The sequence below is a fragment of the Chenopodium quinoa genome, unplaced genomic scaffold (assembly GCF_001683475.1).
Source record: "Chenopodium quinoa cultivar QQ74 unplaced genomic scaffold, ASM168347v1, whole genome shotgun sequence".
Taxonomy (NCBI): domain Eukaryota; kingdom Viridiplantae; phylum Streptophyta; class Magnoliopsida; order Caryophyllales; family Amaranthaceae; genus Chenopodium; species Chenopodium quinoa.
The window spans coordinates 768,256-793,761 of NW_018743032.1; the positions used below are offsets into that span (position 1 = coordinate 768,256).

The 25,506-nt window shown below is 36.8% G+C and overlaps 1 protein-coding gene and 1 long non-coding RNA gene across 3 annotated transcripts; one reads left to right on the forward strand and one right to left on the reverse strand.

The window, feature by feature from the left end:
- The first annotated feature begins 1,240 nt into the window (after window positions 1–1,240).
- Window positions 1,241–4,197, forward strand: LOC110730424. The gene is made up of 2 exons (XM_021910228.1): window positions 1,241–1,411; window positions 3,790–4,197. The coding sequence occupies exons 1-2, from the start codon at window positions 1,241–1,243 to the stop codon at window positions 4,195–4,197; spliced, it is 579 nt and encodes a 192-aa protein (XP_021765920.1).
- Window positions 4,198–19,333: 15,136 nt separating this feature from the next.
- Window positions 19,334–21,417, reverse strand: LOC110730356. Of its 2 annotated transcripts, XR_002513028.1 has the most exons (4): window positions 21,131–21,417; window positions 20,552–20,595; window positions 20,296–20,366; window positions 19,334–19,585 (listed from the first exon to the last, which is right to left on the reverse strand). It is a non-coding gene; the product is annotated as an uncharacterized LOC110730356 (long non-coding RNA). The 2 variants fall into 2 exon arrangements; XR_002513029.1 differs by lacking the exon at window positions 20,552–20,595 and having other exon boundaries at window positions 21,131–21,403.
- Window positions 21,418–25,506: the final 4,089 nt, after the last annotated feature.

The window sequence follows — 25,506 nt, forward strand, 5'->3', positions numbered from 1 at the left end:
TTATAATCCTGGTTTCCGGAACTATCCATATCTTTTTTACCGGAGTACCAATGTACAGAGCCCTCCACTTTCACAACAACCACAACAACAACCTCCACCACAGCATAAATATTACCATCCTAATTCTGGCCAGAAAAACCAAGCACAACCCTCATCATCTTCTGACTCTGCTATGACAGAAATTAGAGCAATGCTTACCAACATGTAAAAGCATATAGAGAGTAGGGATGCGCAAATTGATTCAATTTTAGCTCATAATAAAATAATGGATAATCAAATTGAATAACTTTCATCTACCCTACAGACCCGTTAGCAGGGAGCTCTACCATCATAACAAATCCATCCCACAGATCATGCCAATACAATCACTCTAAGGAGTGGTTCACATTATGATGGACCTCCTATGCCAAAGGATGATGGACCAGTTCTTGATCCGGATTCCTCTATACCAAATGCTAATCCTGTGAACCTTGCAGGGCTATTAAAAGATACTAACCCTTCTAATGTTTCTTTGCAGGGTAAATTTCAAGATAAGGAAGGAGATGTGCAGAGCCCAGTTATCAAACTACCGTTCCCTAATATACAATTGAAGAGTAAGTTTGATAAACAATTCGGTAAGTTCTTGGAGGTTGTGAAAAACTTGCAGGTAACAGTTCCTTTCACTAATTTAATTGCATATGTTAAATTTATGAAAGACATTCTGACTAGGAAAAGGGCCTTTAATGAGGTAGAAACTGTAGCTTTTACAGAGGAATGTAGTGCCCTATTACAAAATAAATCCCCTCCTAAATTAAAGGATCCTAGTAGTTTTTCTATTCCTTGTCATATAGGGAATGTTTTTATTGATAAAGCTTTGTGTGATTTGGGTGCCAGTGTTAGTGTTATGCCATCGTCTGTTTGTGCTAAACTTAATATGGGTGATTTAAAAGTTACTAATATAACTTTGCAAATGGCAGATCGCTCTGGAAAATACCCTCTAGGTATTTTAGAGGATGTCCCTGTCAGAGTTGTTAAATTTTTTATCCCTGTTGATTTTGTTGTTTTAGACATGGCTGAGGATACATAAATTCCCATTATATTAGGTAAGCCTTTCCTCGGTACTATAGGATCCATTATTGATGTCAAAAATGGTAAACTAACCCTTTCTGTTGGTGATGATAATGTTACGTTTAATTTAGGGAAAGTTTTGAAAGGACCTATGTTAGAGGAAAATTGTTGACTTATTGATGTAATTGATATAATGGATGATATTTGTGATGATTTCTTGCCACAAGTTCTTGTAAGGGATCCCCTGGAGGAAATTCTTTGTGGGAATTTATCTGCAGATAATGCAAGCGTCTGGGGTAATGAAGTACATACTATTGAAAAAGCTCTTTCCCTAAAAGTGTTAGACCCCAAGGAGACAATGAAGGTAATAAATTTAGTTCAGGAATTGAAACCTGCAGAGGTTAAGAAACCTGAACTAAAACCTCTCCTTTCTCATTTAAAATATATTTTTCTTGATGAACAGGAACTATACCCCGTGATCATCAGTACTGCACTTAATGACCTACAAACTTCCCAACTTCTAGGGGTTCTTCAAACCCATAAGAGAGCACTTGGGTAAAGTATTGATGATCAAAAGGGTATTAGCCCTGACTTTTGTATGCAAAGGATACATTTAGAGGATAACTATAAGCCCTGCATTAAACCCCAGAGAAGATTGAATTAGGATAACTAATGTGTAGGAAGTAGTCAAGAAAGAGGTTATGAAATTACTTGATGCAGGTATTATCTATCCTATTTCTGACTCCAAGTGGGTAAGTCCTGTGCAGGTAGTGCGTAAAAAAGGTGGGATGACTGTGATTACAAATGAGAAAAATGAATTAATCCCCACTAGAACTGTTACAGGGTGGCGTATGTGCATTGATTATCGTAGATTAAATACCGCCACTAAAAAGGACCACTTCCCCCTTCCCTTTAAAGGTCAAATGCTTGAGAGGTTAGCTAACCATAAGTTCTTTTGCTATTTGGATGGGAATTTGGGATTTTTCCAAATTCCAATTCACCCCGAAGATCACGAAAAGACTACCTTTACATGCCCTTATGGTACTTTTGCATATCGTAGGATGCCCTTTGGTTTATGTAATGCCCCCGCTACCTTTCAACGTTGCATGATGAGCATTTTTTCTGATTTCATAAAGTCTATTATGGAAGTCTTTATGGATGATTTTAGCATGTATGGTTCTTCATTTGATGCATGTTTAATAAATCTCGCTAAAATTTTAAACGATGTGAAGAATGCAATTTGGTGCTAAACTGGGAGAAATGTCACTTTATGGTGACAGAGGGAGTAGTTCTAGGTCACATTGTATCTGACAAGGGCATACAAGTAGATAAAGATAAGATTTTAGTGATTGAGCAATTACCTTACCCAGTTAATGTTAAGGGAGTTAGAAGTTTCTTAGGTTATGCGGGGTTTTATCGTCGCTTTATCAAAGACTTTTCTAAAATGCTAAACCACTAACTCAGATTTTACTCAAGGATGCCCCTTTTATTTTTACATACAAGTGTATTGAGGCTTTTAACAGGATTAAGCAGGCTTTGATATCGGCACCCATCATATGTGCTCCTGATTGGAATCTACCTTTCGAGAATATGTGTGATGCAAGTGACTTTGCCCTAGGAGCTGTGCTCGGACAGAGAAAGAACAAAGTTTTGCATGCAATTTAATATGCAAGCAAAACTTTGCAAGTAGGATTTTTTGTGTCCCTTAAAATTCTCGACTCACGTATTTTCGACGCTTTTTAGCAGCGTTGAGAAATATTTTTACGATGCTTTTTAGCATCGAAAAAGGCCTAAAAAGCGTCCAAAAAACACGCCTTTTGTAGTAGTGTGATGCTTTCATATATGCTTTAGAAAAATTTAGATCATATCTTGTTGGTTCTAAAGTCATTGTTTCTACTGACCATGCAGCTTTGAAGTACTTGATATCCAAGGCGGAATCAAAGCCTAGGCTACTCTGTTGGGTTCTTTTGCTCCAAGATTTCAATATTGAGATAAAATATTAAAAAGGGAGTAGAGAACGTAGTGGCAGAACACTTGTCCCGTATCAGGTATGATGAGGGTAAGGATTTTCTTCCTATAGATGATTCTTTCCCTGATGAAAACCTGTATGCAGTTGTATAGCAACACCCTTGGTATGCTGAGTTTGCTAATTATTTAGTGGGTGGTACTCTACCTCCTAACTTGTCCTACCAACAGAAAAAGAAATTCCTTTTTAATGTTAAACATTATTTTTTTGATGATCATTTTTTTGTTTCGTGAGTGTGTAGATGGATTATTTCGCAGGTGTGTTTCCGAATGGGAAGTTCACGGTGTTCTTACTAGTTGCCACACCTCACCATATGGAGGAAATCATGGCCCACCACAACGGTGGCCAAGATTAATGAGTCAGGTTTCTATTAACCTACTATATTTAAGGATGTTAACACTTTTGTGCAGGATTATGACTCTTGCCAGAGGACAGGCAACATCTCGCGGCGGCATGAGATGCCTCAAACTTGAATCTTAGAAGTTAAAATTTTTTATGTTTGGGGTTTTGATTACATGGGACCGTTCCCTTCTTCAAACGGGAACCGCTATATACTTGTCACCGTTGATTATGTATCCAAGTGGGTTGAGGCCATTGCCACTCCTACTAATGATGCCAAGGTGGTCCATAGACTTTTCAAGAAGACTATCTTTCCAAGATTTGGAGTGCCTAGAGCTATAATCAGTGACAGAGGATCTTACTTTCATGAGCGGAAGTTAGACACCCTCCTAAAAAAGTATGGTATTTACCATAGGACAAGTTTAGCCTACCATCCCCAAACTAGTGGCCAAGATGAAGTTTCCAACCGCGAGATCAGGGCCATTCTAGAGAAGGTGGTGGCAAAATCAAAGAAAGATTGGAGCGATAAGTTGGATGACACCCTTTGGGCATACAGAACTGCGTTTAAGACTCCAATAGGTACTACTCCATATAGACTTGTGTACGGTAAAGCATGTCATCTTTCGGTGGAATTAGAATACAAGGCATATGGGGCTATTAAGGAGCTCAATTTGGATGCCAAATTAGCGAGAGAAAAGAGGTTACTTCAACTTAACAAACTCGATGAGTTTAGCTTGACGGCCTATGATAGTGCTCGTGTCTACAAGGAGAAGACAAAGAGATGACACGACAAGATGATCCTTCCGAGAGAATTCAAAGAAGGTGATAAAGTGTTGTTGTTTAAATCTAGACTTAAACCTTTCCCAAGAAAGTTGAAGTCAAGGTGGTCGGGTCCTTTTACTGTCAAAAGGGCTAACAAATTTGGTTCTGTGGAGGTATTCGATGAACATGGTAACGAGTTTAAGGTTAATGACCAGAGACTCAAGCTATATCATGAGGGGGCTACAAATTGTGCAGCTGAACTACTTCACCTAAGCGGTTCCGGTTCATTTTGAGCTTCAATGTGGTAAGAGGGTCATGCGGGACCTAGATAAACCAGCGCTTTGCGGAAGGCAACCCTTATTTCTTGCTTTATAGACTAGTTTTTCCTTTATTTTTTTTTTATTTTTTTTAGAGAGGTGAGGAGAGTGCAACTTTACCTTTCATAAGTGTTTTTGTACAAGTATTAGATCATAAAGTAAGGAGACTTAAAGAGAAAACGTTCGAAGAAAAGAGCATTCCGATTTAGGTACGGGCCCGATCTGGTGAGGCTCGCCCGATCGTGCGCGCACCTAAGGGTCAAAATCGAGCAAAAATGTGCCCGATCGGGCGCACAATTTGATTTTTATCGGAGCTTTATTTCGACCGATTGGGCGAGGCTCGCCCGATCGGGCGCGCAAGCAAGGAAGAAAAATCAAGGGAAATTCGCCCGATCGGACGGATTTTTTGAGAAATCGAGTGAATTAAAAAGATATGTAGGACGAAGCAAAGGGCGAAAAAATGCTTCGAGTTCGCGCCCGATCGTGCGCGCACTTCACAAATCTGCAAAACATATGTACGCCCGATCAGGCGCGCCTATTTTTGGCCGGGCTATAATTTCTTTTCTCCTTCTTTCTTTCCTCCTCCTTTATTTTCTTTTTCCTTCTTACTTCTTCTTCTTTATTCACACTTTCTCTCTCTAAAATCTCCATTTTCAAACCTTCAGACTCACTTTCCTTTCAAGATCTCCTCAAATTCATCCATCAAAACTCCAAAATTTTCACATATTCTTCATCCTTACACCTTCCTCTACATTCTACACTAAATTTCTACCACTTTCTCTCAATATTTATCAAAATCCTATAGACACCTAAAAATGTCTCCCCAAAACCAAACCTGATGAGGAACAACCTTTCACCGCCGTTATTGGTCGGGTTGAGTATCTAATCTTGGAGTGCTTAAATCCATATTTCAATTTCATAAACCAACCTAAATTATAGCCCTTTTCCCCAAACCATAACTTATTTTCCTCTTTTCGTGCCTTTAAACCCAAAATAATTCATTTCGTGTCCTTTAAAATCATTCACTTCATGTCCTTTTTATAAAAACGTTTAATCTAGTTTGTTTTGTTCCATAATATGGGTCCAATGATTAAAAAGTTTGATGGGGCTTGAAAATATATTTCCAACGATATATTATAAGCCCAAATCCGATTTATTACGAATAAGTTATGACCAAAATATTAAACTGAGCCCAAACCGAACCTAAGCCCACCTTACCTATGACTCAATGATCATGTGGAGGGTCCAAATGATGTAATCCAATTCCTAAACCAATTAGGATTAATTGGAAGCTTCTGTAAGTTTCTAAAAGATCTTAATTATCCTTTTTGAAAAGATAAGATGTAATAGTTTGAAATTGACTAAAACTCCTTTTTTTGAAAGTCCTAATTTTATTCGAATTGAAAGACATTCAAAGATAGACAGATATTATTTTCGTTCCTCATAGTTTTAACCAAATTTTATATGGTAGGATATCCCTTAAAATTATCTTTCCAATGATATATTATAATATCAATTCCAAGCTATAACAGGAAAGATATGAATTAAATGTCAAACTCTATTCAAAACTATTTCGGCCATTTATTTTATTCTACAAAATATTTTAATCTGATTGCAATTGGGTTAGAAATTAGACTTCAAGATCTTTCGAACAATATCTTATTCAACTTATTCCGATTTCTGGATTAAAAGATATGATAAAAACAAAAACCGCAAAAACTGTTGTCTATCACAAAAGTTTTAATCCGATTCGAACTCGATCTTTTCTTGATTCTTCGACCCTCATTTTTCCCTACAAATAGAGGTCATATCACCTCTTTTTCAATCATCAACAAGCTTGATCATCAAATAATTCTCTTCTCCCTCTTTAGCTTAAACACTAGCAACCTTATTTCAAATCTATTTAATTTAATTTCCATTTTATTTATATTTTTATTGAAGTTACTAACAGTTTATTCATGATGTAGCAATTTAAAGGAATGCGCGGAATGTGAGTAATTAATTAATTTAATTACTCTTATTTGATTTTCTTATTGCTAGTATCATGATTAGGTTATTTTATATTTAATTTGACTAACGATATTATGGTTAAATTTATTCCAATGTTAATGTTTATTTTATTATATTTATTGATCAGCATATTGCATGTTTAAAGGGAATATGTAATTGAAAATCACGCCTAATAAGATAATTTGGACAACCGGATTAGGTTCCTTTTTAATCTTGTTGTTAATTCAAGTGATCACAATAGTTTAGAATTATGTGTTGCATTAATATTAAACCAATTTAGCTTAATAATAGTTTGGAGAAAATTGAATATTTTGTTTGTATGCCTTTGAGATCGCAGGAATCACTTTTCAATATAAGAACCGAGTAGAGGCCAATACGGGCAAATGTGACTCCATGACTCACTTCGTTCCATCATCCCCGATCCTCCTTTCGTGATTCCGAACCATATGGAGTAAGTAATCTCAAGGATTATGAATGGGTGTAACATTCACGGGTCAATCGTTGTTGCCTTCGTTGTCCCTTTATTTGGGTTGCCTTTTTATGATCCGTGAACGGTTTACAAGTTCCTTAAAAACTTGTTGGCGGCTCCCTACTTTCCTTGTCCCTAATCGTATTATGTCAATTCCCACTTCCTATGAGTGCCAAGTATATTCACACATGCTTTTAATGATGGCGCACTTCGAACGACGCCTACAATTCGGCGACTCCACTGGGGAGGATTCTTGGTTATTTATCGATTTGAGTGATTGTTATTTAATTGAGATGAGTTGATGAGACTTGAAAGATTCCTGAAAAATATTCCGGTGATTTAATTGGCATTGTCACATATGCATATGCATTTTAGCTTACCCATTTTGCCACAATTGTACGTGTTCTACGTATGTGGCTAGCCCGGGGGATTTATGCTCTATCAACTCGAAAACACTCATGGCAATAAGGGTTCATCCGAGTATTTAAATCCACCCAAACCATGGAATCGAGTTTGATTTCATCACGAACTTGCAGAGCCGCCCGTTGGCATACACCTCAAGGGAGGCTGCCTTGCTAACACGTCCAAACTCTTAACCATCGTACCCTTTGACACCCAAAAGCTTGACCATAGTCGAACATAGAACTTAACTTTAAGTTGCGAACTTCATTGCATCACGCGTGACGATATGCTTATATGTGCATTTTTTTACTAAATTTTTTTAATAATTTTTTTTTTCTCTTATCAAACCCTTTTTTTTTATTATTAGAGTCGAGCCATAGATTTTTTTTTTTGAGTCACCCGGATTTTTATTCCCGTATACTGCACAAGAGTCAACTTGTTTTTGTCATAGCCGGAGTTCTAGAAAAGTTACGTGTCGTGCCACCTATGGATCTGTAGCCCCGAGTGTTATCTTTGAGTTAGAATTGGTTTTTATCCAAATCAGAGTCATAGATCAAAATTTATAACCGATATACTACAGCCTGTCCAGTCTTTTTAGTGTCAACTTTCTTTTGTTTTTTTTTAGTTTTTTTTATATCTTTTCGTGTCAAGATAGTATTAGCCAAATCCTTTAATCTGTTTCAACTCATATAACATAGGTATAACATAGGATTATAGATTTTTATTTTATTTATTTATTTTTTAATACCATTGAGTCCTAACTCTTTTAGAATTCTAGTCCTCTTCCTAGTGCTAACCTTAACATGTGTTCTTTGTCTTTGATTGTGGTTGATCTTATTTATGACTAATGATTGTCAATGGACCGTTTTCATCTAGTAAATAGCATAAACATTAAAATTGGACAAAATTAATCAAGTTAGTTTGTCTTTTAGTCTTCCATGCTATTTGGTCATTGGGTCCTTTGTTTTTCACAACGTCCTCATGTCTAGCCATGCGATCATACCATGAGTCTTAATAAACTCACCTAATCACACATTTTGAGTCGTTTCACACACTTTATCTTCGAGTAATGCACTATATTGTTTATGATCGTATATTAGGACCATGCATGCGTCGTTTTCCGTCATAATAGGAATGAGAGGAGTTTTTCCCATCAGTTTTCAAAATTATTTCATACACTCTTCCTTTCCTATCCGAGTATCAGGCGGCAAGAAGTAATTCATAAGAAACCATGAAGACAAAGCATAAGACAAGTTCCCATATAAGATTTCATGCTTTTTATTTATTCTTTCGTTTCAACTCTTTTCCCCTAATAAGTCTAGCATAGGTTGTCCTTATCCTTATGTCTATATGCCAAGTTTCATCAATGAGTATTTCTTTTCCTTTGCATTCTATCATGTCATTCCCCAAAAAAAAAAAAAAAAAAAAAAAACAACAATTACCAAACTAAACACAAGGTACACCAATGACTTGAGGCACCTTTGCAACCCTGTCATTCCCTGTTAACCGTTCGATCACATATCCATTTCTTCATTAACCACTTTGAGCCTCGTCTAACGGTTGACCTTATTTATTCAATCCACGTTCACTTAACCCTAGGCTGGAAAGGTGTGTAATTGTATAACATTCAAAAAGCAAGTAAAAAAAAGTAGCAAAGCAACAATAAAACAATGTCTAAGGGCAAGTGTTCCAATGTCTTTGATATGAACACGTCTCAAATTGCGTCTCTCATCGAGTGCTTTGTACCGTGCTTGAGAAACATGAATGCTAAGTGAGTGATGGACCGCATGATCTGAGATTGCCCACATTGATTAAAAAAAAAATTCAAAACAAAAAAAAACCAAAAAAAAAATTGAAAATAAACTTACAAAATTCAAAATTTTCAAATTCACAATTAAACATCATGGGGATTCTCTCGGGTCTTAAGCCTTATACCCTTTTCTTCTTTAAATCATCAACTTAACTATATTACAACCCTTGAAAGACCTCTTTGAGGTGTACATACACTTGCGCAAAGTTCGGCTAGAGCTACGTTGGCCTGATTCCTAACGGATACGTAGGCAACCTCACATCGAGTTGCGGCCACATTCATATTCATATCCATGCGTGATCGAGTCAAAGAATATCCAATGCTTACCCCTACCCATTTAGAGCTAGACTTGGGTGCTTGAACCCACATCATTTAGCCTACCTAGCCTAAAGAGTCATCATCTTTAACTCTTCTCACATCTCTTTCCATCGCCATAACCCTTGCAGCCAGCCTTAGTATCACATTCACACACTTCACTCACACATCCATATCCATATCATCCTTATCTTTAGGAATCTTTATCATGAAATTTTGTTTCTCTACTGTTCATGTTTCATCATTTTTAAAGACAACATTCATTAGAAGAAACATTGTATACTTGCTTAGCTTCCTAACCTGAGCAATATTCATTGTTTCATGCATCGCATAATGTGAAAAATTTATATATCAATGATTTTTAATCATACAAAGCATATCGTGCTTAGCTACTTGACCTAAGCAACGTTCATTATGCAATAATCACTTCATCTGTATACGTGCTTAGCTTCCATACCTAAGTGACGTTCAAGATCGTTTCTTTACACCATAAATGATGCTTAGCTCCATGATCTAAGTTCATTCATCGTGTCACATAATGTAATTGTACTTAGCCTTCTGGCCTAAGGACATGCATCATGCATACATTACTTTCAAGAAAAGAAATCCAATCCATGCAATTCATTTTGTCTTACTCAACGAGGAAGTTCAAAACTTCTTTCCTTTTTTTTTTTTGCGTCTTTTCTTTTGAGGAAGTTTTTAAACAAAAAAACTTTTTCAAAATTTTCTCATCAAGGGAGTTCGAAAATAAAAGTTCAGTTTTCACATCTTTCTTTTTCGGGAGAAAATCGGTACCCTCCACTCATGAAAAAAATTGACGAATTTTTTTTGCTTTTGCATCTTCGTTTGCTTGTGTCTGCACACACACACACAAGTCATACACATGTCATGTCACATCAAGTCAAATTTGTCAAGTCAGTGGTTAAGTAAATCACAATATATACGAGTGTATTGGCAAATTTATTTTTGTTGGTCTCATCTACAACCCACGTTCGGGGACAAGCGAACCAACTACAACCCACGTCCGAGGACAAGCGGATCATCTACAGCCCACGTTCGGGGACAAGCAGACCATCTACAGCCCACATCCGTGGACAAGCGGACCGTCTACAGCCCACGTTCGGGGACAAGCGAACCATATACAGTCCACGTTTGGGGACAAGCGAACCAACTATAGCCCACGTCTGGGGACAAGCGGACCATCTACAGCCCACGTTCGGGGACAATCGAACCACCATCATTTCATGACGCAAGGTTCTCAATACAAAGAGACTTGCAATCTCATCATTTGTCGACTTTCCTCAAGCATGGAAAATATAGGATTTTTACACGTAGGAAATTTTAGAAATATCTTTCACAACTAGGATCGAAATAATGCTGCACGAACTGGAAAATTTTATCGAGCACAGAAAGCTGCTGAGGCATGTAAGAACTAGCGTCAGAAAACAGAGTTTAGCACCACTAATTTGACTCTGGCGCCAGGCGACAGTTTCTATCGTCAGGCGCCAAAGCCAAATTGTTGGCGCCGGCCTCGGTTTGCTGGCGCCAAGTTCTTCCAATACCGAGCCATAAATATGCGTTCTAATTTTGACCAGTTTTTAGCACTGTTTGCTCGATCCTACTTCCTTATTGTGTTTTTTCTCACTTTTTTGAAACCCATATCTGTTCTACATATGGACATAACCCTCTGAGAATTCATGCTCCATCTACCTCATTGAACGCTCTGAGCAACAAATGGTTCATCCGAGAAAGTTGAATTCACCAAACCATGGAAGTGAGTTTTTTTTAACTCGCAATGTCCTATCCACTCGCGCCACCCCTTCATGTTTAGGCTTCCGCGTGGTGCATCCGGACAATTAACCATGGACCCTCTTTGACTAACCCATATCCCGAACTTTAGAGAACTAGAGCCATGGTTAGGTTGCAAACTCATTGCATCATGTTTTGACTACTTGAATACTTGACTACTTGTGCATACTTATTATGTGATTAAACTAATCGTTTGGTTTGACTTTGTTTGTAAATAAGTCTTAATAAACTAATTAATGACTTAAGGAATTTTCTTCATTAATTAATTAATTTGAGCTAATAAATATGTCTAAAATCGAGTCATAGTCCCTTTAAGTCAACCCGGATTTTTTATTCCCATATACTGCACAAGCGTTAACTTGTTTTGGTCATATCTGGAGTTCTAGAAAGAACTACGTGTCATTAACCTATGGATCTGTAGCCCCGAGTTTTATATTTAATTTGGCGTTGGTTTCATCCCAATAGAGTCACAGATCAAAAGTTATGACTAAAATACCACAGCCTGTCCTGTTTACTACATATACGCGAGGTCTTAACTACGTTTTTGTTCGAGTCTAGTCACATAGTCTAGCCACATGGTCATGACATGTGTCTTAACATGTCACCTACACTCACTAGTCTTAGCACACACTTTGAGTATATGTCACCATGACCATGTCTTAGGTTCATTCATGAGTCGGTTTTTTTCCGTCATTTGTGTTGGGGGGTACATTCTATTCCTAATTTCTTCATATCTCTCCATCTACATCTTTTTTCTTCACATCACAACATTCATTCTTCCTACCTTCTTTCATCTATGCATTTTGAATAGAGTTGAGTCAAATAATTAACAATGAATATCCCTAATTTCCCTTTCCACAGTACTTGGTCAAGGAGAGAAGGGTGATTAATCAAGGACAACACCTTTGTTCAAGTCTTAGTTTTTGATAAACCGATTGGTCAAAAAATGAAATCTAAGAAGATAATGGCAACTAAAGAAGAAGTCAACGAACTTAGGAATCAATTGATTACCGTGAATGAAGCATTGAATGCTTTAACCCTCAAAATTGATGACCTTGTGAAGCTACAACAAATGAACCTTATGCAAGAAAGCTTGAGCAAGCTATCTAGTGACTACAAATTTCAGGGCATTAGTTCACAAGGGGTCTCGCTGGACAAGGAACTTCTTGCGCATAAGTTCAATGCCAACGACATCCCAATATTCAAGGGAACAAATAACCCTTACTTTCATCTAAGAGCTTTTGAAACTATAATGAACATTAAGGGGATTGATAAGTAAATCTTTGATTCCTTGCTTTCTTTATCTCTTGAGACCGTTTGTTAACAATTGTTCTTTTCCCTTGACAAATAGAAAACCTCTTCTTGGGAGTCGATAACAAACGCTTTCATAGATAGATATAAGTGCAACATTCAAGACAAAATAGACCAGAGACAACATGAGATGCTAAAACAAAAAGAAAACGAAGGGTTCACTTCTTTCTTCAACAAATGGAGGGAAAATTCTGCTAATATGGTCAACGTTCCTATCGAAAAAGAATCTCTAAGGATGTTTATCAAGAATCTCCAAGGGAAGTATTCAAAGCACTTAAAATACCAACACAACTTGAATACTTTCAAGGCTGTGTATAATATAGGCATTGACATTGAAGATGACCTTCTAAAAGATAATAGTGCAAGAGGAAAGAAGAACGACCATCCTTCTTCTTCCTCTCCCATTAACAAAGTACATGCTACGAACTCTTCTAAATCACGAATCCAAAGTTCGAAAAGAGTGTTCACTGCACTTGGCATGAGTTATGAAACAACTTTCAAAAAACTACACCACAAAGGACTAGTCATGCCCATAGGACCTATTAAGGATCCAGTTCCAGGAGCCAGACCACCTAAGTTGGATCCTAATAAATATTGCAAATATCACCAAGGAAAGGGTCACAACACCGAGGAGTGTTGGAAACTCAAAGAAGCTATTCAAGATCTGATTGATGACAATAAAACTTCCGAGGTTCTAGCCATCGCAGAGAATCGAACATCCTTCGATCCTTCACTCCTTATCACACCTGTAGGTGAGCCCATGATCGAGACAACTTATATAACCTCTCTTGATGAAGTGGTCATGATTGAGGAAGATGAAAGTCTTTCTTAGATAGTACTAGGAAGACTCGTCAAGTCTAAAACAAGACGTTCAAAAACAGCAAGATGTCATTGCCATGCTCTTAAATGTGGTAGAAGGACTAGCAAATCAGATGATGGTTGTTGAACAAAATTCTCACCAAGGATTTAATGAAGAACTCAATGCTCCTAAGCCACGGGCGAAACGGACCATTGAAGAATACACACCAATAGGAATGACTTACAATGAATCTTTTGACTGTGTTCACGATCAAGGTCTCATTTACCCCATTGGTCCCAGTCAAGACCCTCCGCCTGAAAATTAGTATCCCAATTGGGACCCAAAATCTTATTGTCGATACTATAGAGATCGTGGTCACACCACCGAAGTATGACTCTCCCTCAAAGAACGTGTTCAAGACCAGATTGATTCAAATCTCCTTCATGTTCCTCCGCGGGAAAAGAAGGCCAAGATTAGTATCGATAACAAAATGGCTGTAAAGGAAAGAAGAACGATTATCCTTCTTCTTCTTCCGAAAACACCTACTTTAGTAACAGTGTTGGTACTTTCGACCTTAATGAAATCTTAGCCATGGATAATCGAGGATTTAGAAAGCAAATAAGAAAGGATTTCACCCCTATTGGAATTAGCTACGATGATGCTTTCGATCGACTCCATGCAAAGGGACTCATTACTCCTATTGGACCCATTCAAGATCCCCCACTTGAGAAGAGATTGCCTAGTTAGAACCCCAAATGTACGATGCAAGTACCATCAAGATAGGGGTCATACTACTGAGACCTATTGTAAGCTAATGGAAGCAATCCAATATTTAATCAACAATAACGAGCTTCCAATACCTCCAGTCGGCAAGAACACCAAGTGATGATAAGCTAAGGGACAAGAGGCACGCTTCAACGACAAGATTCCATGATCATTTTTCTATTTTTTACCTACCCATTCCCCAAAAAGTCTAGCATAGGCGCCTTTTTATTCTCCTTAGATTTATGTTTTTTTTTTTCTTATATATGATCATTTCATTATATTGCATTAAAAAAATAATAAAAAAAATAATCCATGCCGAACTTAGCAAGGTATATCAATTATTTGAGGCACCCCTTGTAGCCACATCATATCACCTTTCACCCTTCAAATTTACAATCCTTTCTTCATAAACCACTTCGAGCCTCGTCTAACGATAGACCTTTCAGTTTTCAACCTACATCTACCTAACCTTGGGATGGGATGGTGTGCAACTTATGCATTTTTCAATTTCATAAAAAGCTTGAGTGACTTCAAAAGATTAAAATAGCAAAAAATAAAAAATAATAAAAATAAAAGTGTACAAAAGGGCAAGTGTTCCAATGTCTTTGACATGAACATGTCTTTGATATGAACACGTCTAAGATTGCGTCTCTTATCGAGTGCTCGGTACCGTTCTTGAGAAACATGAATGCCAAGTGAGTGATAGACCGCATGATTGGGATTTCCCACACTTATAAAAATAAAACAAATGCTAAAGCAAAAGAAAAAGCTAAAAAAGAGTAGAAAGCCTCAAGCATAAAAATACAAAGATTCAAAAGCAAGGTTGAACACCACGTAACCTTTAGCCTAACCACGTAACAACCCTTAAAAAGACCTTTTTGAGGTATACACACACTTTTGCGAGGTTCGGCTAAAGCTACGTTCGACCTGATTCCTAACTGATACGTAGGCAACCTCACATCGAGGTGCGACCGTAATAAAAATGCATTCACAATCACATTCACACATCATGATCATATCAAGGGATCTCCAATGCTCATCCCTATCTACTTAGAGCTAGAATTGGGGGCTTGATCCTCACATCATTAGCTTACCTAGCCTAAATGTCACCACCATTTGACTCTTTTAAAAAATAATATCTTTCCACAGACTTAGCCCTTGCGGCCTAACTTTAGAATCACTATCATACACATCACAAATACATGACCAAATAGTCCTTCCCTTAGGAACCCTTCGTCATGAAATCTTAACACAACGCTGAATCATGCTTTTTCATATCAAGATCAATCATCATTGCATCACGAAGTATGAAGTACTTAGCCTTCGCGCCTAAGTTACCTAAATACTTTCATTATCGAGTCAACTAGGATAATCTAAGATGTTATAATCCTTGTACTGTGAGAGGCAACGTTAACGGATTAAGCTCATTCAACATGCAACTTCAAAAAACTTCATTTTGATTCTTTTTCGTGTATTTATTTTTCGAGAGAAAGTCGGTACCCTCCACAAAAAAGACGATTTTTTTTCTTTTTTGCATTTTCGAGTACCACGATCACAAAACAATGCACACACGAGTCATGTACACGTTGAGTCGTGTCATGATATCACCTTGATTTGACTCTAACACATCAAGTCAAGTCAACCTCGAGTCAATCACAGCGAGTCAAGTTCATACCTCGAGTCACGATAAGTCAATGAGTCAAGCAACACTAAGTCTTAGGTCAACCCTAAAGAAAGATATGCAAAGTCCTATGGTCAAAGATATAAATGCAGGTGCATCCCAACAAGAAATAATGTTCCCGGATTTTTTTTTTCGAAAAACCGTGAATACGCCGCATGAGACTCCTCCAAGATAAGAAGAGTTACATAGATCGGTTAATTAGATATGAAGAGCTTTAATTTGCAAAATATTTGAGCGGATTTGGTTTAAAGGAAACGACCAAGCTCAATGTTTAAATCAAAAGCAAGCAACAGCGGCAGCAAGAGCAGAATAGGGAAGACCCGACTCCAGCACCAGGAGACAAGGTTGTCGTCTAGCAACAATATCTGGCGTCTAGCATCAGAGTTCAGCGCCTGGCTCTACATCCCAGCGTCTGGCAACAGAGCCAATTCTTGACGCCAGAGATATTTCAGCAGCGAAGAAGCTCGAAGCCTCTAGGAATGGTTATTTCGACCTCATACAACAATTTTGGGTTCCTTGGTACGCCAGTTAGCCCCTATAAGAAAATTGACATGATTAGTAGTGGGATCAATTACAATCGTAGTAAGTGATCAACCTGACAAAAAATCGTCTCACTTAGCTTAAACGCCTAAAACAATGGCTCATTACAAGCACCAACGTATTGGTTTAAAAGCAAGCACTTAAACGACAATATTTCCAAATATGGATTGTCGGGCATTCTTCTTAAACGACAATATTTCTAAATATGGATTGTCGCGCATTCTTCTTAAACGACAATATTTTCAAATATGGATTGTCGCGCATCTTCTTCAACGTCAATTTTTCCAAGATTGGATTGTCATCTCTGGCAAAGTTTCCAAGCGTGGATTGTCGTGCTCCTTCGCTGTTTAGCAATTTTTTCCAAGTTCGGATTGTCATAGGTGGCATTTTTTCCGAGATAGGATTGTCATACACCTAGTTCCCTATGGAAAAATTTCCCAAAGGATTGTTGTAGGTCTCTATTCATCATAAATTTCTGCAAAGGTTCCTCAACGTGTATTGTTATTCATTTTAGTTAGTGGCAAATTTTCCCGAAGTGGATTGTCGGTAGACTTTTTTTTGCAAATGTTCCAAGACGCGGATTGTCAATTTTGGCAATATTTTCCTAAAAGGATTGTCGCATAGCATTGGCAAACTTCCAAGGTGGATTGCTTCCAAGATGTGGATTGTCATTCGTAGCAAAATTCTTATGACAGATTGTTACGAAGCATTGGCAACTTTTCCCAAAAATTAGATTTTAGCAAATTTTCCAAGATACGGATTGTCGCTTCATCGTGGCAACATTTCCAAGGATGGATTGTTACGAAGCATTGACAAATTTCCCTAAATTGGATTGTCATACATCATACAAGAGTTGTGTTGGCAACTATTCCCAAAGAAAAGAGGATTGTCATCACAGCAAAAGCACTGACATAGTGATTCACAAGTAGTAAAGCGCCAACGTACTAGCATAACAACATTAAGGATCAACAAGCAGTGTTCTTTTCCAAGACTATCACAACGGAAATTGGAGGCAATTATAGGAGTAGCACTCTTCGGGCGGTATTCTCTAGCTTGCAGAAGATCGTCAAAACAAACAGCAGGATGGCGTTCCCTAGATTGTGGAAGGTTGTCAAAACAGCAAAATGCAACAAATCGGTTACCTTAAGAGATGTGTGCTCGACGGTGCAAGATACGCGTTTCTTAACTCTTTTATTTGTTTTAACTAACGCTAGTTTGCAGGTATCGACATTACAAAATTATTTAGGATCGCAGAACGTTCTGAATCATCATCCGTCCCTAACGCTACTTTGACTTTTGTTTTTGAAACTTGTGTTTCTCCAAACTCAGTCAAAGTGAGGGCTTCTGTAGACACCCATTTGTGTCTCCCCAAAAAAAACCCAGTGATGAATACCTTTCATGTCATTGATTATTGAACAAAGAGAAAGTGTGAAAAGTCTAGTGATGAGGATGTTTTTATTAAATATATCATCTTTCTGTTTTTGAAAATATTTCTTTTCTTACTTTATTTTTGAAAAACATGCATTCTAGTTTAGTTTGGTCTATGATAAGGGTCAAATAATGGTATAGTTGGATAGGGCTTGAAAGGACCTTTCTAACGATATATTATAAGCCCAATTCCGATGAATAATGTGGAAGTTATTGCCAAAATACTAAACTGGGCTCGAACCGGATCTTACCAACAGACCAATGATCATGTGGAGGGTCCAAAGGTCTAATCCTATTCATAAAATAATAAGGATTACTTAGAAGCTTCTATAAGTTTCTAAAAGATCTTAATTATCCTTTTTGATAAGATAAGAATAAAGAATTTGAGTTAAATAAAAACTTTCCTTTTATAAAAACTTTCCTTTTTTTAAATCCTAATTCTGTTCGAATTTAAAGATTTTCAAAGACAGTCAGATATTTATTTCGTGCCTCATAATCATTATCTAAATCTTATATGGCTGGATCGATCTTGAAATTATCTTTCCAATGATATATTATAATATTAATTTCAAGCTATAACGAAAAAGATATGAATGAGATACGAAACTCTATCCAAAATTAATACCGTCCTACTATTTTTGCCATATATTTTTATCTACATAAGATTTTGGTTTTATTCTAATTGGGTTGGAAGTAAACTTTAAGAGCTTTCTAACGCTATATTATATGCATTATTTGGACTTCTAGATCAAAAGATATGATAAATACAAATTCTGCAAAAACTGCTGTCCATCGAGTTTAATTTCGATTCGAATTCGGATTCTTTTCTTTATTTTTCGACTCTTTTTTTTTCCTATAAATAGAGGTCATATCTCCCCTTTTTCAATAATCAACTCTTATTAAGAAATTCTTGATTATCTCTCTCTTTCTAAGCCTAGCTTTTTACAAACATAATTCCTCAAACATTCACTAGTACAAAAAAGGGCTTAGAGAACGGTTGTAATAGGCTTTATAGAACGCTTTAAGACCGTTCTTCTGCTAAGCGATGTATAAAGTATAGAAAACGGGTCAATTATGCGTTTTATATACTAACAAATAAAGAACGATTGTTAGTCACAACCGTTCTCTTTTCCCTTCCTATAATCGTATAATAATGAAGGAAAATAGAACGGTTTAGAGTACTCATTAGTTCTATATTGCATTACAATAGAGAACTGCTGAGTTAGATAACCGTTCTCTAAAGTTTTTTTTTTAAAAAAAATCCAATCAAGAGATCATATATTGCATTATTTTCCTGCTAGCTGTAATATTCCTGTATTTTATTTTTGACGATATTATTGAACTTTTTTTCTGTATACGTATAATTGTTGTATTCTTGTATTTAATATTGTACATCAAAATCTACATTTCCTGCGTAAAAGAAATTCATGATCTAGTATGTACAATTTCAGTATAATAGAATTAACCAAAGCCATAAAAATATACTTCATATAATTTACGACATCCAACAATTAAATTTTATCATTCATTCAAAAATTTGTTCTATACAAATACAATATATATATATTTATCAAAACACCTTTCTTATTGATGTTGATAAAAATAAATTAAAAAGTATAATCTAGCTTAGATATACCAATATCATAGATCTTCAATCCAGATAAATCATCAATGTCGTCATTTGGTTGATGGCATCCGGTAACATATGAAATCCATCTTCCCCTAAGCTTGTCGATCATTAGTTTTGTCAATATACTGCAAAACAATGTAAAATACATCGGTCTTTCTCAGTAAAAGTAAGGTTTTTTCAGTACTATCCTATTAAATCAGAGCTATAATAAGTGAAAATATAATATAGAATTGGTGAATATAAGTTTTAATCACTTTAAATAGGGTGATGAAAGCAAGGCTTATGATACATATAACGATTGTGAATTTGTGACTTAGAGTAATTAGTGAGCATCCAAAACATTGCCAACAACAATCAATGAATTTATGATGCACATCTCTCCATCTCAACAAGAGGAATAGTATCAAGATCAACATCTTCAAATCGGATGAATCCTTACCTCAACGAAATAATATAAATTAAGAAACTACATGCATTGAGTGTTGACAACTTAACACCCTAGTTCAAATTTTATAGATAAATTTTTAAACTAAGACAGGTCATTGGATGGATCAGGAATTTAGGATAAGATACTCACGGGACAATGCTCTTTGTTCTAGATTTGTGCACCAAGAAACTCAGCAGCAAGATGCTGAAGTGCCTTTCTACAAATTTCTCTACTCATATTAAGAAAAGAAATTACTATTTTATAACAAAATCAAACTCAAAGAAGTAAGTACTTTTCATGTATGCTAATGGAGCATAATATTCTAAATAAATTAGTTTAAGAAGAGCAATTCAACTTATATGAAAGAAAAAGCTAGATAAAGAAAAGAGTATGAAACATGATACATACTTTGTAAATGGCTGGTATTATGCAATGTCACCATGTCTTTCTTTGGATGACTTAGTAAAAGTTCCTGATAACTGTTAAGATATCGATTAGTTGATGACATTATAGTATCAAAAGTAGGATGCAGATATAATCAACAAATTATATTACTAGTGTCAAAGGAGGAGGGGCACTAACGTATCAACTATTCATAATCAACCAACAAGAATTTTTCCTTTATTTAACTTTGCTACCTTATCATTATTATAAATTCACTTACATAAGATTTTGATTTCTTGCTCTTCTCTCTTCATAATCAGCTACCTAAAATCCACAAACAACATGACTACTCTTATACATCACTAGAATTAGATTTAATCATCACTGAATTTCAATCACAACATCTCATAACCAGCCCTTTTATGAAAGAAAAGCAAAGCAAATTAATTTTTCTAAAATAATTTGCAAAGTATTTGAAATTAATAGAACATAATAACCTAGTGGTAATCAATTTCCCCTACCCCTCTTTCTTTATCTAATTAGGGTTGTACATTTGACCTAGTTAGAGTAATTTGGCGATAATAATTTTGATTAATAGTGAAATTTCTTGTAATTTGTATCAATTAAGTGTAATTTGATTGAAAAAACTGCAATTTTATAGAATTATTTGCGTTTATAAGAATCGATTGAATTCGCAACAACTAAAATTAGGAATTTTTTTAATCCACCTAAAATTTGATCGGAATTACTGCAATGGATGAGAACTATGAATTCATTACAATTGAATTGAAAATTTCGATTGATTAATACAACTAGATTGAAATACTCATCCGAATCAAGAAAAATTTGAACGAATTACCTGGAAAGTGCAGTGGTGGTGCAGCGGTGGTGCAGCGGTGCGGTGCGGTGAAGTGATGTTCAATAGTGTGGCGGTGGAACGACGGTGGGAGATGGGGTGACGGATGTGCGGTAGGGCGGCGAAGCAGTAATTGGTGAATTGAGCAACATGAGGTTTCACTTTTCATCGTTTTTCTAAAGCAGTAAGCAGTTAATACTCTAGTGAATAGTGATAGTGCAGTATAAAAGCGTTTTAATTATATTAAGCAGCCTTTGAATAATTAGGGTAATTCTAAATATCCCAATGGTCCACATAAATATCCCTCTAATTTTTTTTTAAATATTATAGAAAAAAAAAAGAAATACAAAACGGTTGTCAAGATGACCGTTCTGTATCATTTAAAACGAAATTATTTATTTTTTATTATTTGAGTAAAAAAATAGAGAACGGTTAACTATCCTAACCGTTTTATATTTAATAACTCATAAAACTTTTCTTGCACAAATATGTTCTATATTCTTCCGGAGAACGCCTATCTTTGATAACCGTTTTATATTTTGTGATTTGTAATCTAGTTTTTGTTGTAGTGATTAGCACTAGACATACCTAGCATAATTCGAAGTTGGCTTCGCCCTAGACGTGAAAGGTTTTAATTGCTGAGGGTTTGGTGCCAAATCTAGTCTAAACTTTCTTTAAATCTCTCTTTCACTTATTGTTTAATTTAATTTTTTGATTTTATTATTTTCCGTGAAGTTACTAACGCGTGTATTTTGTTAATAGAAAGAGATACAAGGCATCCAAGTAAGTGCTTTAATTGTTTGCATTGATAGATGATATAGAAATCATGTCTAGGTTGTTATTATGATTCCTAGTATCATGTTATGATGCTTGATGTTTTGAATGACAACAATGATTCCTAGTATTATGTTTAGGGAAAAGGTTATAGTATCAAATATGATTATTATGATTTCTGCGATGCTTCCTATTTTCTTTTGTTATATTCATGTTAGTATCACGTTAGGGCTAAAGCTTTGATTTTTAATGTTTAGTGACATGATAGGTTTTGTTATTAATCTTGTTAGTATCATGCCTAGGGTCTTGCTGTTATTATGCTTTAACATTATTATGATTATTTTTATGATTTATGATTATAGTTGTTATAATTATTGTTATGATCATTATTTTTAATTATGATTGTTATAATTATAATTTTATTATTTATCATTATTATTATGTTGCTTGATTATATTTATTTATTGTTATTGCTTGATCACGCCTTTCATGCATGTTTAAAGGGAATTCGTACTTGTAATCATGCTTAATAAGATAATTAATAATCTTGTTTAGGGTTAATTTTATTATAATTCAAGTGATCACCAATAATAGATTTATTTGTGCATTAATATTAAACCAACATAGATAAACAGGTTTAGGATTAATCCTATTGATTGCATTTTAGTCCGAAAGTGCACATGAATACGATCAGAATAAAGTAGAGGCCTATTATTAGGGCAGGTTCAATCTCTTTTAGGTTGGATTTGTACCATCATCCCCGAACTACCAGTCATGGTTCCAGACCTATTGGAGTTGACGATTTCCCAGATCGTTAACGGGTGTAACCTTCACTCTGTGAACGGTTTACAAGTGCCTAAAACTTGACGGCGACTCTTTTGCTCTAGCTTTCTTCCCTTTAGACGCGACCGTACTTTATAGTATGATCATAGTGGGGTTCAAGTTTGGGGTAATGCTTGAAATATTTCCTACAAGGAGAGACCAAGCTTTCAAGCTACCCAACCCCGCCTTAACTAAATTTGAGAAGGGGAAGCCTTCCTACACTTTTGAGTTAGACGGTCAAGGCGAGGTTCAATAGCCTCACCTTTCACCACAACCCCACCATTCGCCCCAATACCAACCACAACCCCAACCCTACACATATGGCATACCCACCTCTTTCGTCGATTATAACATCGATCCCCATGCCCCATATGACTTTTCGGCTTTTAGGAGCCAACTTGACCGTATTGAGAGAGGACAAGGGAGAGTAAAGGGCATGGTGAAAAACCTAGACTCTAGGTTAGACACTCTAGATAGGAGGGTTGGCCATGTTGAGAGGAACCTCGGGAGGGGTTTATACCCCATGTATGACGATTATACACGCCGAGGGGCTATTCCCCCCGAGGCATTAGTTCCCGATTGGTTCCAATACCCCCAAGGAGGGTATTCGACCCCCATAGCCTATGGTACTTATGTGAACTACTCTTCAGTCCATGGTTATGGGGCCGATGCTCCTTTTGGGGGGATGGGGGGAAATGTAGACCCTAACTACTTTGCAGGTGGTTCGGACTATGGTGGTGCTGGTACGAGCCATGGAGGCGTCGGATCGATCTATGGAGGAGGCTATCAGTAGATGGATGAGGATTATGATGAGGAGTAGCTTGTCCTAGCTATACCTCCAAGTCAATGAGGGAATTGCTTGATTTGGCTTGGGGGGAGATACCTTGTACATATGGTAACTCTTTCTATCTTTTCTCTATTTATCGCTTTCTAGTATAGTTTTATTGCTTTCTAGTGTAGTTTTTATTGCTTCCCTTTATGAAAAAAATACAAAAAAATGAAAAATATAAAAATTCACCAAAATACGTTCCAATGAATTGTAAATCAAGCTTTCCTGTGTCCCATACTTGAAAAATATTTTTCTAATTCTTGTTATATGATAATGAACTTTGCGAATTTGTTGATCATGATTTGAAGTTTAATTGTTTGGATGCCTAAACAGGCGTCAATTTTGCCAACTATTTCTGAATATAGTGCTTGACTAGTTGATTAGGTTAGGAATTGTGTGATAGTTTCTGGTATGTCAAGGAATTTGATTATTGGTTTGCAACTATTAGTAATATTTGTATGGCTCAATATTATGCACATTAAGGAGGACGAAGGCATTTGTTCCCTTAGGTAGCTTTCAGACGATATTAGATACATTTGTTCCCTTCTTGCTACCCATGTTGTTGCTTGTGCCCTTTTTATTGATTATTTAGCCACATTACAAGCCTACATGAGCCCCATTGGTTACTAGTCCCAAGCTTGGCCTGGGGGAGCTATTAGTTGGTGAGGTGAGGGAGTTGTGGTGTACACTCTATTTTCACAATGTGGGAATAAAAGAAGTGTGATTGTTCTTTTGATATTATGATTGGAAAAATTTTGATGGTTTGTGTTTTAAAGTTAAAATTTTCAAATGTGAGATAAAAAAGAAGAGCAAAGAAAAAAAAAATTGTTGCAAATGTTCAATTGTTCTATGTGAAGGTTGCTCATAAAAAAAAAGAAAAAAAAATTCATGTTTGAAAAAGAATAAGAAAGAAAAGAAGAAAAAAATTAGTAGTTCAAAGTTTGTTTTAATTCACTGTATTTCCTATTATCATACTTTGTGAGTGAATATATAAGTGTTGGGATTGTTGTTATTGAAAGGAATGGTGTCCTTCGAACAAGTGTACTATTCCGTTAGTGGGTTTAGAATTATTAGAAAGCTAATATATTCAGTGAGGTCAAGTGATCGGAATGCCTTGGTGGAGGCCGCTTCCGATCAGTAATATTAATGAATAATTAATATTACAGCTTAATCTTGACTGAACCCTTCGGGTCAAACCCAAGCATTCAACAAACCGAACCGACGAATTAATTTGGAAGGAATTAATGAGTCGACCGAGTAATATTTATTTAGACGTCGAAAATTCGAGCTTAGAGCGTCGAAACCGAGTGTCGGAAGTCGAGTCGAAAAATAGTGAAAGACGAGATGAGAAATAGTAATAAATCAACAAAAGACCAAAATACCCCAAGCATCGGAATGCCCAAGCATACCGAGTGCTAAAGGCGAATGGCCTAGCATAATGGCTAGCATGCGAACCAAGCCGAGCCTAGGCTGGCGGGTGCGTGCTAGCGAACCCATGCTAGCATCGCAAGGCTAGGTGCTGCCTAGTGCGTGCTAGCATGCTAGGCGCAGCCTTGTGCGCGCAATGGCTAGCAAGCCATGCCGCAACAAGCTGCAGCAGCTAGCACGCTAGGCGCGCCATCTCGCCACATCTAGCAGCAGCATGGCTAGGCCATTGCTTGCTGCCTAGCAGCGCTGGCCAAGGCACAAGGCCAGCAGCAGCCCGCACAAGCATGATGGGCTTGCTGGCCAGCAGCGTCTGGCAGCCAGCATGCGAGTGCTGGGCCTAATGGGCTTGATGGGCGTGGCTGCCACGGACAGCAGCTCATGGCAGCCCACCTTGGCCGCCTTGGTGCCCAAGGGTGGGTGCCATGTGGCTAGTGGTCCTTGAGTGTGTGTGGAGTGAGGTGGCCGGTTATGGGAGAGGGAGTGGGGAGCAAGTTTGGTCCCCCCCCCCCTTCTCCAAGTGGTCGTC